The following is a 15,196-nucleotide window of genomic DNA, read 5'->3' on the forward strand; positions in this document are numbered from 1 at the left end:
TTCTATGATGAAAGTTTAAGACCTGGTCTCCACTGTTGCTGTGGAGAAAAACCTTGCTACAGAAGCAAGATGATGTCAAGCCTAAGTTGTTGATCTTTTACCTTCTTTGTTCTGAATAATTTGACGCCATATGAAAAGATTCAGCTAATTTGGAGCATGTATGTGCACCTTGCACCATCTTGATTGGACCCAAGTAGCACAATAATTTAAAGCCACAAGGTTATACAGTGAGTATAGGGCTGCAGACGTTTACTGATTTGAATGGACTGTTGCTTGAGGTCAAGCAACTTTGTGGCTTTAAATTTTTGTGCTACTTGGATCCAATCAAGATGGTGCATGGTGGACATACATGCTCCAAATCTTCACAGATTCACGACCCTTCTTGTTCCTATGGTACCAAATGTCTGCCTGCTATATTCCCCTCATAAAAGCAATGGAAACTGCAAAGAAAGAAGATGGAATGTAAAGAAAACTTTATTTTTACTTTTCTGTAGTTTCCTCATAGAACTGCTTCATCCTGTCATATCTCGAGTCACCTAGGCTGGGTGGAAGTTTGAAGTTAATCAAAGAAGGTAGCTACAAATTTGATCAGCAGCTTGGAGCCTGCTCCTAAATCTCACAACACCTGACTTGAACAGATGAATTTTCATAAGGTAAAAGAGCTGGCAAGGACTTTTCTGTTCACAGACTAGAAACACATGGAAAGGGTAACGATTATGATCACGCTTGAAAAGCACTAAAAATCACATTACATGTACCAACTTGTCTTATTCCTCCCTCTATGTCTATATCTTTCAAATGCTCATGTGCAGATGATCCACCCTTATTCCAGACTCAGACACACCTGCCCCTTAATTTAAAGGGGTTACATAACAGTGGAATTGCCTGCAACAGTCCGGTGGTGGGGTCAACCACAGCTGAGGTTGAATTAGTCACAGATTAGGTAAAAAAGAGGACAGCTAAATGACCCTCCGCAGCAGCAAATCCTGTATGTCACTCCAAAAGGTAACAAACTGTGGGCTATGTGTGAGAGAGTTTATAATCCGGGACACCTTGGTGCTATCAGGCTATATCTCGCTAAGCTTCAGTCCACGCAAGAGTGGCTGGAGAGTGTTTAAGCCACTTGACTTTTTGTCATGTTCTGTGTAAACATGATATAGCTGGGTTTTTTACCATTAAATATATGAAAAAAAAGTTATGCCTGGACATGGCTTACGGCTTGGACTAAAAGGCAAATTGGTCCATTTGAGACTTTCCCCACCAGGGGACGACGATAGCCTGACTTTCATTGAAGCACCCTCGCTTTCATTCTTGAACACTCAGACGCTGCGGGAGGTTTCGCCCAGCTGAGGCTCCCCGGCCAGACTCAAGGATACGATAAAGAAGGCCTGGAGAACCTGCTTGATGACTGTCATGTCCTTTTAGCACTTTCATCGTGGCTGTACTCAGCACAGCCATTTAAAGCAGTTTGCTTTAACCTTCCCAGTAGGTGTTCAAACTATCCTGGAGCAATTCGCCAAAATCCCTCACATAACCTGTTTGCTTTCCCAAAACAATACAGTACAACACTTCAACTAGTTACTTATATATATGTATATATATAATTTTGTCATCATAAATTAAGGATATTAGAAGTGTCGTGTCACATGGAATTGCAATACCTTCAGTATTATGATCATTTTAAACCAACCATTAGGTGTACTATATTTTCATAAGGATAAAATTGTAGAAACTAAAATAAGGTACCTCCTTTTTAAAAAAAAAAAAATGACTCGTTCAGTTATTTCCCCCTGCAGTCCTCAAAACACAATAGCCCATCATGTTTTAAGGAACCTGCCGAGACACAGCAAAACTAATCCCTCAGGGAAACACAAGCTCCTGATAATTTGCCTTCTCTGCTTCAGAGTGAAGCTTACTTTGTTTATGAGTCTACCTCCTGAAAAAATAAAAAAACAAAAACAAACTAAAAGCCAGTCGCTTCAGGTCAATATAATTACCCCCCAACACATTTGTACCACTAGCTTTCAATTAAGGTCACGACTCACCATACCCGACTCACTCTGGCCTAGAATGTGTTTCAACACTAAGGATGAAAACAATGTTGATTTTAGGCTGAACTCCTACCTAACTAAATAAAATATAAAGTACTTATTGCAAAAAAAGCAACATTTATTATTACATTTAGTGTGGTTTAGATTTGCTACAGCGTTTGGGATTCTCGTTGACCAAGTTTTGGAGAGCTTTAGCTGAATTGACATTTGGCTCTAGAGCACTTAGAAATGTATGGTTGTCTCATTGACTCCAATATACCCGGGTCATGTGGCTGTAACACAAGCCCATAATGCAAGCCCAATTACACTGCAACCCTTCTTGGATTGGCGGTCACCAACAGTTGCTTATCTATGGTCATTGTTCCGGTCTTTCTGCCCTGACTTTGGGTGGGCATACCGCTCGCTGTCAGCTAAAGCCATGCCTGGCTCGCTCTGGCCCTAAATGCGTTTCCAAAATGCATTTTATAAAACAAAAAAATGCATATTTACTATTACATAGAGAAATATGTAACATGTATTACATAACAAATTGAGCAATTTTATCCAAGGGTTTTTTTTGGGGAGGGGGTTTTGCTCTAGGTTGACAGTACACAAAATATAATGTGTCCTTCCTGCTCCAGTTTCGGCCAAGTGGGGTAATGCTGTACTTATGCTGGTTTGAATGTACGAGTATAATGTTCTGTGCAGCTTCTATGTGTTTTAGCTGCATAACACGAAATAACAACCAGACACGTTATGGGTGTTTTTACATTTTATGTAATAACCCCATTTTCAGACATGCGCCTATCACCTCTTCCTCTCTCCACGCAGATACCTATAGCATACCAGGAATTTAGATATTTTCTCCTACTTATATGTTAATGACAAGCACAAACCACCGACTTTTCTTTCTTTCTTTTTTTTTTTTTTTTTTTTTTTCTGGGAGGATTTAATTGAAATTTTATTTTGACAAATAACCATTTAATGGTGTAAAACAGGCCATTGTGTGACTGTGCCTGGGAGTGTGCGATAAGAGTAACAGTGGAGGAGAAGCAATGACACTTCTTTTCTAAAGAATGGCTGGCGAAATAAGAGAGAGATGCTGTGTATGTGTCACAGAGAGAGAGGAGAAAGATTTTAGAGAAATAGTAAACAATAATAATAATAATAATAATAATAATAATAATAATAATAATAATAATAATAATAATAAACATTTTTTAAAAACCGCTTCAACCCCTTCAGAGTAGCACAGTAAGCCCTACCATTTTCCACACACACACTGCTCCATCGTATATTCCATGTCTGCCTTATCAGTTAGCACTCTGGGTTTGCCTTCTTGTCTGTGGTTGAAAATAGCAAGCTCAGACACAACAAACGGAAGCTTCTTCACACACTCTGCGTCCTTAATGTAAGGTTTGCTGCAGTGCAAAAACATCCAGTTGGTTTTGTGGCGGCATGCATGCGTGGGCGTGTGTGTGTGTGTGTGTCTGTGGAGGTAAAACTGAGTTGAGACCTCCATATTGTTTTATCGGTTACTAGCAGCAGCATCGCATGCGTGCACCACGGCAGAGCTGTTAATTCTAATCCTCATGGCGCTTCCAGAGTAAAAGGCTCAGCTCTGCTGTAGGAAACACACATAAGCATGTGAGTGAGGGGGTGACACAGTGCCATGTTTGGGAGGTGTTTTATTTATTTTTTTTCTCTCGAGTTAAAAGCATTACATATGCAATGATGTAAGCAGCAGTTGATTAAGAAAAGAATGCTAAAATACTCTTAGAGCTTAAAAAGAAAACGCCTTTGTTGTATGATTTTGTCGTTTGCACCACAGAACGCAGGACGTCAAAATAAGGTTTTTTTAATTTTGTTTTGTTTCGTTTCAGTTGGCTTGTGAATGTGTGGCAGGAAGCCAGCACCATCCCATCACTCTGTTCAGGAGGGCTGGATGAGTCACTCTGCTCTCAAAATCATCCTGCTGTTTCTTCCTTTTGTATATGACAGTGGGTCACAAGAGCTCTACGGAGGCATTCTTTTGTGTCTGTGCTCATATATCTATATATACACACAAATGCATGACAAAGATAATGAGAATATTCCTGGCAAAGAAGACAAGTATTCCAACCACTTGATTTAGTTCACCAATAAATGCACCACAAATGTAACTACCAAAGAAATTAAATGTTTTGGGGGGTTTTTTGCAATAGAAACTGCCTTAAATATACCTAATGGGTAGATAGAGTCCATCTGAGAGTAATTCAATCTCAGAGTTTTGTTTGAAAACATCAGTGCACAAACAGCATGAAAAGCAGGGAAATCATCAAACATGCCAGGCATAAAATTGTAGAGATGTTCAAAACTGGATTATATTATAATACAATTTCCTAAACTTTCTAGTAGGTTCTCTGGTCAGATATATTTGGCCTACATACAACACAAATTGCGAGGCAGAAAGCTAACAACCTCAACAAACTGGGTCCGCTACGAAAATGAATGCCGTCCGCGTCCTTTTGTGAGGAGGTTGCTCTTTGGAATCGAGACAGAATGTGGCTAGAGTTGACTGACAGATGGATAGGTTTACCATCCAGTAGGGCAACCCTAAACACAGACTTAGAGCTTTGTAGAAATAGTTAAGAACAAAGCATATTTGTGTTTAAATGTCCCAGATCTAAATTTAGCTAAGAATATTTGGCAAGACCTAAAATAGATGTTCACAAACACTTCAGTTTTAGATGTGCAAAGCTGGTCATAACATGCTAGCTGGTTGCATTGTGTAACTGGAGCAGTTTTACAAACCAAAGAAAGCCGAGCATACATTGTCACATTTTAATTTGCAAGAAGAAGAAAAAAAAAAACTAAAATCAAGTATTTTCTTATGACGTACCGCATTGTGTTGGTATATCATATAAAATGCTCTGAATGTTGTAACATGACAATGAGAGAAAATTCAAATAGTAAGAATGCTTTTGCAATGCACCATTGTCCGCACATGTATGTGGTCTTCTCCGCTCACTGTTCAAAATGGAGCAAGGAGACTTAGAGACCCCCCGGAGTCTGAGGACATGTGCGGAGGGTACGAAGAGTGCAAGCTCAATTTGATAATTGGCTGAGAGATTGTCACCAGAATGAAATTATGCTAGTTAATTCCTCCTCAATTAATTACCTCTGGACCAGGCCGCAGTACATTCATTATGCCAGGAAGAGTATTGACCCCGCTGAAAGGGAAAAGCAGCCATATCACACCCATAATGCCTGCTCGAAGTGTCATTGAAATGCTTGTTAGCGTATAGCCTGCAGGAAAAGGAGGGAAAAAAAACAAAAAAGGACTAAAATGGAAGTGACGTCATAACCCCAGTCTGTCTGAATATAGCCCTGAAAACCATGCAGCCTTCTCGTGTATATCGTTTTGTTCCACGCACGACATTGTGGAAAGTGAGACAAAAGGAGGTGACAGGTCATTACAAAACTCGATCAGGGCTCTGTATCTTTCTCCTCTCTTCCTCTCGTCTCCGTTTTTCCACCGCGCCCGTCTCGCGGCTCTCAAGGCGTGGTGGTGGGGGTTCCAGATTATTCCCTTAGTTGCCCTTGCCAGGTAGTAAATACTTCAAGAAGCTCAGGAGGCAGGGAATAGATCAACTGCTGCCACACTCAACAGCATCCTGCCAGCTGGCCCATAAGACGCATTGCTGAAGAAAAAAAAAAGAAAAAAGGTGTGTGTGGGGGGGGGGGGGTGATTGCTGCATGGGAAGATGTTTGTTGGAGAATAGCTAATGTGGGTCAAGTAGGTTCATCAGCAGAGTATGATTTGCATAAAAGATAAATGCAGTTTGGAGATACAGAAAATCTGCTGCTTCATGTCTGTAACATCTAAATGCCCTTGTACTGGGAGTAACAGAAGTTAAAATGTTGCTTCTGTTCAAAACTGCTGCTGATAAATTTTCCAACTGCTGATGTTAATGCTATCAATGCTATCAATAAATTCTTTTCCTAGCCGGGCAATCTGTTTTCAAAGGCCATTGCTCCTGAGCGTTCTCCTTTTTGTTCCATATCCTCACCCACCAAGCCACACTATCACCGCTGCATCTCTTCCATCCTTTCCTAATTGTCTGGCAAGCATCTCAGCTAGAGAAAGACAAATATCGCTTTTTCCTGTGGATATTGTTCTGTCTGAACCCGCCGTGACCGCGTTAATAATTTAGCACCTCTTCTGTTTCTTGCTGCGCTTTTCTCCCAGGAACACTTCCTCCCTCGCCTTTATTTTCTCTTCTTAGCATGTTTTTTTTTTTTCTTTCTCTATCCTCTTCTTTCCTTTAAATTTCACCAAAAACCACCTGCAGTAATATTAGCCTGCCTGTTGGTTCTCTGATGCGCTGGACCTTTTAGCGCTGAGGCATTGCCACAGGGGTCCTTCGAAAGTGAGGAGGAAGACATTCTTTCACACTTAACTTAATTGGTTAGTTTTAACTAATTGTTCTTTCTGCAAAGCTGTTATGATTAGGAGTTGGCTTAACTGCACGAAAGATATCTCGGCACCATAAGTTTGGTTAAAAGTGAATAAAAATGTACTGTGACTAAAGAAAAAGGCCACAGGCAAGCATTGATAATGTTAAGTCCTTCCTCCTGGCTTTGATTAGTGGTTTTTGACCAGGAGTGGTGCATGATATATATATATATACATATATATATATATATATATATAGTACCTCATGCTTGTGACACGATACTGTCACAACATGATGACAGCTTTAATAAGTATTAGGTTCTGTTAAGACTGCTGGTTTAGACTGCTTTATGGTTCGTTGCCATTTTGTCAGTCAAACATCGATTTGTAGCTTTTTTTCTCGAAATTCTTCATTGAATTTGTGGTATTTCATTTGGAATTTTATTTTTCCTCACAAATAAAATGTCCTTTTTTATTTAAAAATGTCGGAGCGCATACTTTCAATCGTAATTTTTTTCCTGCCTCATTTAGAGTTACTGTGCCTGGACTGAAACGTATCTGTTCGCAGTGTCTGGCAAATTGACTACTCTCACAAAGAATACTCTCATGTGTCTTCTTCCAGGTCGAAAAAAAACTATTTCTATTTTCATCTCGATGGAGAATGTGCTCCATTATGGTTTCAAATTGAAATCACGCGGATGGGTGTAAATGGAATTTGAAGGTTAAAGTGTTTTCTTTAGCCTTCTTAATATAGCTAATATGATAGAAGCTTATTAGATTGAGTTGGAGGAGAGGTGAGCGGCGCCTCATATCTGGCTGCACACAGAAACTCTCTGTTTGAGAGATAATTTGAAGCTTTAAACAAGCTAAATCAAGGTCTCCAGACCTATGATGGGAGTGTGCACGTCTCCGAGCACATGCTGTCAAGCCTTTTCTCAAAAACACAGAGCATTCTCTTTTATTAGAGTTATCATAATTGCCACCCTCACAACATTTTCCTCTCCCGTGTTTCTTGTGTTTGTTCGTGTCCCCATTTCTTCTCTCGTCTCCTCTACTTTTCGCTGTTCTCTTTGGCAATGTGTTTGGCCTACGACGGCCCAGAGGCAGCCATGCTGTCTTCTTCACTCAGTCTGCTGTTTCTGCCCTGACCCTGCTCTACTCAGAACACACACGCTCCGTCCTCTATCTCTTGTCTCTTTTATCCTCTCCCTTGTTGTTCACATCATTCCTGTCTTCAACCCTCCTCCTTTTTTTTTTTTTTTTTTTTTGCTCTGACCCCTATCTGCTGTCCAGTCAAGAGCAATGCCTATCAAAGAAACTCGATGCAGACAAATACATAAAGACGCAAGCTGGCAAGTCATCTCTCTGTTCTCTCTTTGCTCTCGTTTTTCACTCTCTTTTTTCCTTTTAAATTCCCAATCGCTCCATCTTTCTGTAATGAACATTCCCTTGGTTTTTGTGTGGAACTGCTGGCAGGAAAATGAGAGCAGTCATGGATCAAAAATCAGCGTTTTAGAAACTAGACTGCCAGTGATGGAGCTCAATCGCAGACTGATGAACTTTGCTGACATGTGGCAGTGAAAAAAAAAAAAAACGTAGCTTACTTCTGTGACACAAAAGGACACAAAATCAACTGTTACCGCTTAGAAATGTTTGAACAATTACAAGAACTTCCTTGATGTGCCATATAGTTTTTAAGTGAGGGGATAGTACAACAGAATCTTTCTGTGCAGTAAAGGCTCAGTGTTTGTTTTGTGTTTTTATTTAACAGTCACCATTTCTCTTTCTCTATGCTAATGTAAGTGACTTTGAAGTAGTTGCTCTTTCAGCAATGACAATAATATTCCTGTGGCTCCAACACGATCACTTTTTGTTTTTTTGAAACCCCAGTCTTCCTAAAAACAAGACTGGGAATTTAACTTGGGACAGTGTGGCTTCCTGATTGTTTCGCTTGTCGCATTATTGCTAGGCTTTTTAAGCATGGCAGAGTGACCCGCTTATATTGTACTGGGTCGCGGTTGGTATTGTGAGCTTGTAAAGGCCTTTATGAATACCCGACAAAAGCCAGATACTGGGCTGTGAGTGCTCCGGTGGCTTTTCTTTCAAGACATTTTCCACCGTCCTGATTTTGGAATTGGGTTCTCCAAGGGCCTGAGGATACGTATGGAAACTAACTTACACATATCCTTCTTTAAAGAAATCTGGTAGCCTCATTTTGTTGATCGCAACAGTGATAAGAATCTAGAGAGTAATAATTCTGGATTTTTGAAGTGAGGTCCTTCTAAAAGACTACTATTAATTTAATAATAATCTGCAGTAGATTAATCTGCTCTTGGCTTCTTCAGATTATCTGGTCCTAACGGATAGCGAACAGAAAATGAAACAGGTTTCATTTTCATATTTAGAATAATTGAATTCATTAATGTACTTTGCAACCATTGAGATCTTTTTCTCTTGCACACATCAATCAAGTTTTTCCATGACAGTTTTTCACCTGAAAACAAACGTGGAGAAGGAAAATATTGTTATAACATGCACTCATATGAAATATTTTGATCAGGATCGATGGCGATAAGTATTTGAAAATGATTTTTAGTTGTTTCCATTGTATTGTGAGCCCAGTATTTGAATGCTTTGCTTTTGTGGTTTTAATTTTAAATATGAAAAAAATCGAATGAAACAAATCGGCCCATCCTTTAGTATTTTTTCTGCATATTCAGTATTTTGGAATAAAAATCTAATAAACACATTTCCGTAACCGGCACCATTCAAGGAACCTCCTGAACCAGCTAAACTGTATTTACGACATACAAGGAGAGTTATCTGATTCATGTATAAAATCACTTATAACCTTCAAAGCTGGCGACTGGGAAGTTTGATTACATCAACATTACTTCAGCCCTTAAATCAAAGACTATGTTCATTCTAAGTACAGTCTTTGATGGTGCTTAGAATGAGTACATTATAAGCACCATCAGAGCAGAGTCTGAGTGTTCATAATATTAAACCAATCTCAGATGGACTAAGCAATACTATACATAAAGAGACAAAGTAAAAAAAATAAATAATAATAATAATAATACATTTTTGCTTTGGAATAGCTGCCCAATTCATTTACCTGGTGGGGAATGTCCTTGATTTGAGCAGTACTACTGAGTCAGTGGAGCATGGCTTGGAAATCACTTTTCTATCAGAGTGCACAACACGCAGAGCGCTAGTTACCTTACCTCTCCATATAACTGTGGAAGCAAGCGGAGATGGGGTGCTAAAGGTTGCTTGCCTAAGCGTGCTCCCTTCTTTGTCTGAATACGATTAGAGGTGTGCAGCAGAATCATAGGAGCGTTTCAGGAGCAGGGCACAGATGCCCCCCAAGAGAGATGCTGTGCATTGTGGGTAGCCTGATGACTCAATCTTCGGAGTAAAAAACAAACAAAACAAAAAAAAACAAGAGAGGCAGTCCGTACCTGCTATCCGCTTGTCTTGTTGAAGGCCTGGCTTGTCAAGCTGAAGCAGAGAGAAAAAGGAGGGAGAGACATGCTGTGATCCAAAGCCACACTTGTCATTCTCATCACATCAGCTGCCATGTTAATTGTGATTGCAGTCACATCTCTCTCTTTTTTTTTGTTTGTTTGTTTGTTTCATTTTCCTCCCTTTTCATGTATTTGTATATTTGAGGGTTTTTTTTGGGTTAGCTAATCAACCAAAAATTAAGAGTCACAGTAATTAGTGGTCCTTGTACTCCAGTAGAAGGCAGAGATTCCTATTAGCACAAAGAAGGAATGGCACTCTTTACGCAACATTCACATTCTGTTTATAAAATATGAATTCAGCTCTAAATCTGTAGGACCCTGGCCAAATTCCTTTTTGTTTTTCCTTTTTCCTGTCTCCTCCTACTGTCCTTGTCTCGGCTGCATTGTGTCCTCAAGTCATGTGTCTGTTCTGCAAAATCTTTTTTTTTTTTTTTTTCTTTTTTGTGGTGTGATCGACATATTTTTCCTGCACACTTAATACTGCGGAAATAAAGAATTTAAAAGTGATTTCTGTTCTACTTTTTTGTTTCTTTTGCAGGAGATAAAGAGCATTAAAAGTAAGCTATGGTCCAAACTCTGTTGTTTTTTTTTTGTTTTGTTTTGTTTTGTTTTCGGAGCAAAGGCATGCCTGGCTTGATTTGCAATCACCCTTGCTTTTGCTTGATTTTGGTTTCCCATAGTTTGCTTCATCAAACAGCATCTAACACAGCACTACCTGTAACAATGACTCCTCCAGCTCTGTCTCATTTGAAATCATTAAGGCTTTGGCAAAGACCCCCTTGTTTATTCCTTCCTGTTTTTTTTTTTTGTTGTTGTTTTTTTGTTTTAAACGTACGATCTTATGTTCGGTCAACTCATCAGTTTGAAATATTTATCACATGTTCTATTGTCTGACAGTGAGGCTAGCGTGTTGTCCCAGCAGTGGCATTGTAAGCACATAATTTGCTTTCGGCAATAATGCAGAAGATGTTGCTAATCTGAGACTAGCGCTCAGATAGGTAATTGGTTAAGGCCACTTAATAGTGGATTTAAGAGGATATTTGAGCGCTTGAGCCCCGCAAAGCTATTAAGCTACTTAGATGAGTGTGTGATTGTCGTCTGTCAATCAGCTAAAAAAAAAACAAGCAAAAGAAAAAAAAAAAAAAAGGAGTGTGTCGGTGGTGTTTCCATTTTGCACAGACAGAGCAACTCTGGCGCATCTTAAATCTTACATGAGAAACGCAAACTGACCTCTTCCCCCTCTTTTCACCACTGCGGCTCCAAGCCCTCCCCTTCTCAGCACAAAATGTGTTTTAAAGCATGACATTATTTCAACTCTGATTCACGCCACTTTTTTCTGTTGTTTATTTTTAGTTTGAGGCTGTCGTCGTAGCCAGTAGTGTCTTCTTTTCGTTGTGGGTCTTTTTGTTGTTCTTGCTGTCATGAGGTATGCGTTGTGCATGAAAATAAATGCAGCTTTGTTAGTGAGAGCTATGTTGTACTCACTGGTACACAAAGAGCTCCGAACATGGGTCCCTAACCATTGTGGCCTGTTTTTTTTTTTTTATTGCTTTTTTATCTTCTTCATTAACATTTAGATGTGGTAATGACCTCATTAGGGGGCGAAAACATACAGACTAATGTATTTTTAATAGCTATGTCTTGAAACATGCCACAACAGTAGCGCTAGCTGTAAGCTTATTAGAAATTTTCTCACTTTGTTGAAATAAATTACGGTTATTGACACTTTCCCCCCCGCTCTCCTTTGCTTTCTCCAGACTCCCGGCCCTTGCCTGACGTAGCCATGACTGGCAAGTGCACCCGGGAGTGCAACGAGTACGGCCACTCGGACTCCTGCTGGATGCCTGTGCGCACGTCGCCCGAGCGACGGCCGTCCAAGTCCACCACCAACCCCCAACAACAACCAAAGCTTTCCACTTTCATGACCGGTAATGGCAGCAGCGGGAGCAGTAGCAGCAGCGGCAGCGCGGAGCAGCCAGGTAGCCAAGAGACCCTCGCCATGGCCGCCATGGCCAATGGAGACCCCACCACCACGCACATGATGGGAGACCGCAACCGCAACGTGCTCAACAAGAAAATGGCCTCCTCCTCTTCTTCTTACGAGGCCTTCGGCTCGGCTTCCTACGGCTCGCCAGGAGGTGGCGAGGAGACGCTGGGCCACCCTACCGAGGAGATCCCCCTCGCGCCAACCGGAGAGTACAAGCCCACGTCGTGTGGTACTCTGACGCGACGGGAGGTGTACCTGTAAGCTTGGAGTTTTACCATAAAACCGGTGGCATTCAAAACCCATTGTGAACTATACTCACTTACCCATAATTGGTGCAATTACAGAAGTGTTTTTTTTCCAGCCACCCAAACGCCAACTAAAACTTCCCCAGAGACGTTACAGCTACTCTTCAATAAAACATCTAAGTGGACATGTAAACACAACCGTTTTACAAAGTGCTATTTCTGGCCATGACCTGGCAGAGAAGAGGAGGAGGAACTAATGGCAAGTCTCGCTGTTTGGAGACAGTCTGCTGCCTGATAGTCAATCTGTAAAGTTAAACAACTCATTTTAGATATACAGCACACGCATGACTACTTTAATGTTCCCTACAGAAGTAACTGTTGTTTTAAAAGATAACACTGTAAAAATATGCCCATTTCTTTCATTGCCCTTCTCTGTTCTTTTCTGGAATCAGAACTGTTCTCGCAGTCTCGACTGTTTTGACTTTGGAATCTGCCTTGATTTGGCCTTTTTTTACAGTCCAGAAGAGTCTGGTCAATACACCATTTTGTCTAAACAGAGCGACTGGACTCTTTCACCATCAGCCATCGTTTGAGTTTGTACTGAACTTCCAAGCCAAGACAAGGCTGAATTTGAATATTAGAAGGGACTGAAAAGACTAAGCTTTAAAAACTGACCTCTTCAGGATATGGAAACCTGGTTTAGAAGCCAATAGACTTTCCTGGCTTGGACTGCAACTCCACTTAAGAGACAAATGATGAACTTTTGATGACCAACCGCGTGAGAACCTTGCGCAAGCGTCACTCGTTGTAAATAAGCATCGGAAGCAAGCAACAGAGCTCGTGGCTCTGGTGCCTGACTTTTGCCCTGCTACCTTTAGTAAGTCTCTGTTGTTTTGTCTTTTGATTGGCAAGATTGAGACAAAAACCCACCCTGAGAAATGCAAGATACTTTACGTCTACAATCACATTCCCTGGAGAAGCATGGCTTATTATCTGATCACCTTAGTAAGATGAGCATACGAATTGGTGTTTGACTGTGTTTCCTGGTGGCAACTTGGGTTAAGCACAGTGTTCTGGCAAGATATTTAAATCCTTCAGATGCAGTTAAAATCTGTCCATATTGGGAGACTGAAAAGCATACCCATGGCTGAGTTGTTATTGGAAAAGATGCAATGAAAGACATGTCTTACTTTCATTTGTGTGCGTGAATGCGTGCGTGTGTGTGTGTGTGTGTGTTAGGACTGAGCAATAAATACCATGACATAAGTGTGACCAATACCTTATTTTTCACTCTTCTCTCTCTCTCAAAAGCCTTCAAGATGACATCAATGCCCATATACTGGAATCCTTTAAGCACTTATAGCTGTTGCTTTTTTTTTTTAACCATGAATGTAAGAATCAGCTCAGTTAGGGAACAATCAAAGAAAAAAAAGCAACAGTTTAGGATACATGTGGACAAATGTTTCTGTCGAAGTCAAACCAAAGCTTCGCGAATAGGATGAAGCATTACCCATAGATGAAAAGCTTTCTCCGAGAACTTTGCTTTAAGTACGCATTACTTGTTTTGTGAAAGAATGAGCGATAAGAATGTCATGTCTCAACTAAACCACCCATATAATCATTACACCAACCCTTTCTACACACAAATGTTCTTGTTTAGATTTTGTGCCTCCTTGTGTACATTAATTTTTCTTTTTTTTTTTGCAGCTGCAGAGGCACAAATCTTACTGTAATTAAAAAGAGATGCAATGAAACTTTTTTTCTTTTTCTTTTTTTTTCCTTTTTTTTGTATTTTAGCAAAAAAAACCTTTTGGCTCAACCGGAGGTGCTTTTTCAGTTTTTTTCTAAACACCCACTCCGGCAATCTATAGTCTGTAAGTACTACTCGTTGTTTGAAAGAAAGTGCTCCTAATACTTATCAACTGTATACATGAATATTTACTTTTTACTGCACGTTTAATGGCAACTTACTTCACTTACAGAGAAGGACAGATGATGAAAAAATAAAACTAAAAACTGTAAAAGAAAATGTACAAAAAAAACAAAAAAAGTTTCTCTTGTAAACAGAAGCCCATCTTGTTGCTTGCATTTTACCCATGTAATGCGACTTTGTAAACTAATCAAGACTGAACTGTTGATTTAGTTTTTTTCCGCCCATTTCTTTTTTTTTACCATTGCCTCATGTTATATATACTTTAAATGATTTGTTTTCTTTTGTATTGGCTGTATACCATTAGGATAGACAATTTACCATGTATTTTTATTGTTTTAGTCACTTCCAATGTCACACAGTTGCAGATAAAAATGTGGAAATGATCATGACGATGTACTGTGTTTCACTTTTTTTGTTTTCCTCCTTTATTTGGTGCCACTTTGTATATTTAGAGTGCTTCTGAAAAATAGGGGACAAAAAACAAAACAAAACAAAAAAAAAACTGAGTGAATGCAAATATGCAATTGTGCCTTTTTATACCAGTTGGTATGATTAAATGTTGGTCTGAAACGGTGCAGAAATGATCACAATGACTAGTAGATGGGGTTGGCATTTAAGCACTGAAAGTCATCTGCATATTAGATGAAATCCCATGATGTCAAAGATTTTTTTTTACATTTTTTTCTGTTGCTTCTGAAAGGATGACTAGTCAAATGTCAGTGAGCCTGTAAGGTCTAATAATTTAAATGATTTCTTCTCACTGGGGGTCAGTTATCTTGTTGAAATACCAATTTCCTATAGTGCATCCTTTGTGCATTACTGAATGAACACAGGTACAGGTGAAAAGTTGCTTGTTGGTGGAAATGATCTATTGGAAATTTTTAATTATTATTATTTTTTTTGGTTGTGTTCCGCTCATGTACATGTGTGACAACAGAGGTCAAGTAACCTTTTTCGTGCATGAAACAAAAGCTCTGAAAGATAGAGATAGATGGGAAAAAAAAGAAAAGAAAAAAAAAACGCTCGAAGACAA

The 15,196-nt window shown here is 39.7% G+C and overlaps 1 protein-coding gene across 5 annotated transcripts in view; it reads left to right on the plus strand.

Annotated features, from left to right (window-relative positions):
• pcdh7b (protocadherin 7b) overlaps window positions 1-14,547 on the plus strand; it is a 129,774-nt gene extending 115,227 nt beyond the window's left edge. For 2 of the 5 annotated variants that reach the window (XM_044098291.1, XM_044098292.1), the window contains exon 3: window positions 11,756-14,547. In XM_044098291.1, the coding sequence (XP_043954226.1) occupies window positions 11,756-12,246 (491 nt within the window). In that variant the 3' untranslated portion in view covers window positions 12,247-14,547. Of the gene's footprint in view, window positions 1-10,536; window positions 10,556-11,755 lie in introns of all 5 variants that reach the window. The other 3 variants (XM_044098293.1, XM_044098294.1, XM_044098295.1) reach the window with 3 other exon arrangements.
• The last annotated feature ends 649 nt before the right edge of the window (window positions 14,548-15,196 follow it).

The sequence above is a fragment of the Gambusia affinis genome, linkage group LG18 (genome assembly GCF_019740435.1).
Source record: "Gambusia affinis linkage group LG18, SWU_Gaff_1.0, whole genome shotgun sequence".
Taxonomy (NCBI): Eukaryota; Metazoa; Chordata; class Actinopteri; order Cyprinodontiformes; family Poeciliidae; genus Gambusia; species Gambusia affinis.